Source organism: Ziziphus jujuba, chromosome 9 (genome assembly GCF_031755915.1).
Source record: "Ziziphus jujuba cultivar Dongzao chromosome 9, ASM3175591v1".
NCBI lineage: Eukaryota > Viridiplantae > Streptophyta > Magnoliopsida > Rosales > Rhamnaceae > Ziziphus > Ziziphus jujuba.
In genome coordinates, this window is record NC_083387.1 from 12835282 (window position 1) to 12839616 (window position 4335).

The 4335-nt window shown below is 33.7% G+C and overlaps 1 protein-coding gene across 1 annotated transcript; it reads left to right on the top strand.

The window, feature by feature from the left end:
* The first annotated feature begins 1863 nt into the window (after positions 1 to 1863).
* LOC107427004 (gallate 1-beta-glucosyltransferase 84A24) lies at positions 1864 to 3776 on the top strand. Its single transcript, XM_016037337.4, has one exon. It carries the CDS (start codon positions 2054 to 2056, stop codon positions 3506 to 3508), a length of 1455 nt encoding a protein of 484 aa, XP_015892823.1. The 5' UTR covers positions 1864 to 2053; the 3' UTR covers positions 3509 to 3776.
* Positions 3777 to 4335: the final 559 nt, after the last annotated feature.

Below are 4335 nucleotides of genomic sequence, written 5' to 3' on the forward strand. Positions count from 1 at the left end.
TCTACAAATTTATATTGACAAGCTCTACGTATTAATATAAGAGTCATAGCCAAATTTTTTATTTGAAAAAGTCAAATTTGATTCTGCTTAAATATTAACAGGCCGTCAAAGTTCATCAATCTTTGTCAAACTACTCAAAAATTCAAAATTGGAATGTATTATTGGAACGAATCATGGTTTTTTTTTTATCAAGCATTGATAGCTATGAAGGTTTTAATATATATTTGTAATTTATATGAGTTTATTTTAATATTTTATAAAATTCTTAGAATCCGCTATTACATTTATAAATCTCAAATCTTAAAAGCAATTTGAATGTTAATGGTAAAGGTACTAAAGTTAAAACCATCATGAGATTTTCATAGAAAAATTATTGGTATGTTTATATATTTTTTTAATTATACGTGCAGTAGTTAATATAAAACTTTGAAAGATTATATAATATATATTGACGATTTTGATGTTGTCATTTGTTAAATTTTAAAAAATAATTTAAAAACACTAGAAAAATTTTAATGTTGAAAATGATGTTCAACATTAATTTTTCAATACATATATGCAATTATATAGGCTTTTTTTATTTTTTTTTTATTAACATGTGAAACTCTACAACAAATATTTTACATGATTAAATTAATAATATAATATTTATATATCTAAATAAATACAAATTTGAGCTCCTTACAAACTATTGAAAATAGATTTGCATATAATATATATGGATTTCATTTATTCTTCAAGATTAACTCATTTTTTAGGAGATAAATTCAAACGAGCTAAAATTGGATCCATATTAAACTATTGTCTTTTATCATTATTATTATGATGACGATGATGATGATGATGGTGAAATCAACAACTGAGTCTGTTTACAACCGTATTATTTGGGCAATGGACGCGGTGATACGATAATGAGTGGGTATATTAAGCATTAATTAGCAAGGTTTGATGTTGAATGTGAAATACATTAATAACCTCTGGAATATTGACCGAGCAGGGGCCAAAGGATGTTGTTATGTTGCATCTTTCTTAATTTTTAATGTACGGCATTTGTTTTTTAATAATAATAATAAACCAATTACTAGAATTTTGGAAATTAAATTTTCATTCATTTTTTCTCTAAATATGTATATAAGCACCGTGTTTTCACATGTGACCAGGGGCAGGTGACCCCACTCAATTTATTTCTTCTTTTAAAATTTTTTTATATCTTCTACTTTTCTTTCTTACAACATCATTAGTGCCCCCTCTCATTTTAATTTTTACTCAAAAAAGGTTGTGTTAAGTTCCATTTGATTACATTATTTCCCACAAAAAAGTTAGTTTATTTTCTTCTGTTTATTCATATTATTTAGTTTGATGGGTTAATTTCAAAGTTTATTTTCTTCTGTTTATTCATATTATTTAATTTGAAGGGTTAGTTTCAATTTAGTTAATATATTTAATAATTAATTTATTATTTAAGTGTTTTGAAGTTATCTTTTGTTGATTTTATTTGTTCATTTCTTTTTTTTTTTTTTAAGATTTTGTTAATTCTATAATTTTATTTTGCTCAAACAGTATTTCTTTTATTTATTAACAATTGTTTATGTGTTAGTATTAAAGATAATAATTTAAGCTATTTATAAAAAATAATTTATAGGTTAATATATAGTGGACCTCTGAAATCTTTTTCTAGATCCGCCAGTGTATCTGAGCAGGAAAGAATGACGCAACCCACGGGCTCTCCTTAGCTAATACTCTCACGTCAGATGAACTCATTATCCAATTTTCAATTAGCACATAGTTATCTACCTTCATAAAAAATAACAACGTTTTTGGGTGGAACATAATTATCAGCCTAAATAGTAACTTTTTTTCACCCTTAAACAAAAAAACACATTATATATATATAAGTCTTAATATTTTTTTATTGGTAGGTGTAATATATTATTAGTATTCTTTCTTATTTTCAATTTCGGACCGCTAACTCAAAGATTTCCTTGAATCAATCATCTAAGGCTTTGTCTATATCCATCTCTACTCGTCTTCAGTAAGTGTAGAGAAATTAACCATGGAATCTGAACCTCTTGCCCATGTTTTTCTGGTCTCTTTCCCAGGCCAGGGCCATGTGAACCCCCTTCTAAGACTAGGCAAACGTTTGGCCTCCAAAGGATTGCTCGTAACCTTTTCTACAACCCAAAGCGTCGGCAAACAGATGCAAAAAGCCAATCGCATTACCGATGAGCTTTCTCCTGTCGGCGACGGCTTCATTCGCTTTGAATTCTTCGATGACGGTTGGGAAGATGATGACCCGAGACGCTCTGATTTGGATGCATATTTAGTCCAGCTCGAGTTAGTAGGAAAAGAAATGCTTTCTCGCATCATCAACAAACACGCCGAACAAGGCCGACCCGTTTCTTGTCTCATCAACAACCCTTTCATTCCTTGGGTCTCGGACATGGCCGAGATCCTTGGAATCCCTTCGGCATTGCTTTGGGTGCAATCCTGTGCCTGCTTTAGCTCCTATTACCATTACTTCCATGGCTTAGTCCCTTTCCCATCGGAGACTGAACCTTTCATCGATGTTCAGCTTCCATGCATGCCAATTTTGAAGTACGACGAGGTTCCTAGCTTCTTGCACCCTACCACTCCATATCCATTCTTAAGGACGGCCATACTTGGTCAGTACAAGAATTTAGATAAACCCTTCTGCGTATTGATGGACACGTTCCAAGAACTCGAGCATGATATCATCGAGTACATGTCCAATCTCTGTCCCATCAAGACGGTCGGTCCTCTGTTCAAGAACACCAAAGAAGCGGCCGAATCAAACGTTCGCGGAGACATGATGGAGGCCGCTGCTGACTGCCTTGAGTGGCTTGACTCGAAGCCACCAGCGTCGGTGGTCTACATCTCGTTCGGCAGTGTGGTTTGTTTGAAGAAGGAACAGGCTGATGAGATTGCTTACGGGCTTTTGAACTCTGGTGTTTCATTCTTGTGGGTGATAAGACCACCACGGCCGATATTCAACAAGGATTCGGACGAGGAGTTTTTTGTTTTCCAAGAAGGGTTTTTGGAGAAAGCTGGGGATAGAGGCAAAGTTGTGAAATGGAGTCCACAAGAGAAAGTTCTGGCACATCCATCGGTCGCTTGTTTCGTGTCTCACTGTGGTTGGAACTCGACCATGGAAGTAATAGCTTCTGGAATTCCGGTGGTAGCTTTCCCACAGTGGGGTGACCAAGTTACCAACGCAAAGTTTTTGGTGGACGAGTTCAAGGTGGGGCTGAGACTTTGCAGAGGAGATGCAGAAAACATGTTGATTGGCCGAGAAGAGGTGGAGAAGTGCTTATTGGAGGCGGTTGGGCCTAAGTCGGATGAAATGAAGCGCAACGTGTTGAAGTTGAAAGAGAAAGCCGAGGCATCTGTGGCCGAGGGAGGCTCATCTGACCGGAATATTCAGGCTTTCGTGGACGATGTGACAAGAAGAAGCATTGCTCTTACTGGGATTGTCGATTCAGTAATTTAGTCAACGTCCAATTGAGTACCAAAGATCATTGTCTAGTTTCATTGTAGACACGTACGTGTAAGGTGATGATTGGATGCTAGTTCCCCTAATGCGTAGTACAATAATTAAGAATAAAACTAAAAAATAACTAAGAATAAGCTTTTCTTGTCTTTTCTTTTATTCTTTTTTTCCGAAGAAAAATATAATAGTCACCAAACTTTTATTATCATTATTGTGACTACAAACGGTTCTAATATATAATAATAACAACTCTTTAATATTTACTAAAGACGTCATTCCGAAAAGATGGAAAAATTCTAAAGACGTCTATCCCTTTTCTTTTTGTTTCTTTCCCCTATTTTGTGAGGTAGACTCTGGCATCAGCTTGATCTGGATTGTTCTAAAAGATAAGACATCCATCCCACTTGTTTTAATAATAAATATTAACCACATGATCAATATAGTACCGAACTAGAGTCCAAGACCAAAACTCACATGCCCTGTCAGTGCCCTTCATCTCGACCTTCGCCTGTCAATAGTCAAGTTGCGATTCACGCTATCTTAGAGTTAGCGTGATTCACATGGATTGTTGTCCTTGTCTTGGCCGGGTTAATTTCTTGCGTAGTTAGTTAAATGCAGAATAATAAAAATAGATAAACAATATATATATATATATATACACACACGTATAAATTATTTTATTTTTTTGAAAATATGGAAAAAAAATTAGGTTAAAAATATATAAACAAAAGGTTTATAAATTTAGTATGCATGCATATAATACGTTATAAATTAAAAAATATGGGATAAAAATATATGTATTATGCATATATATATATATATATAAG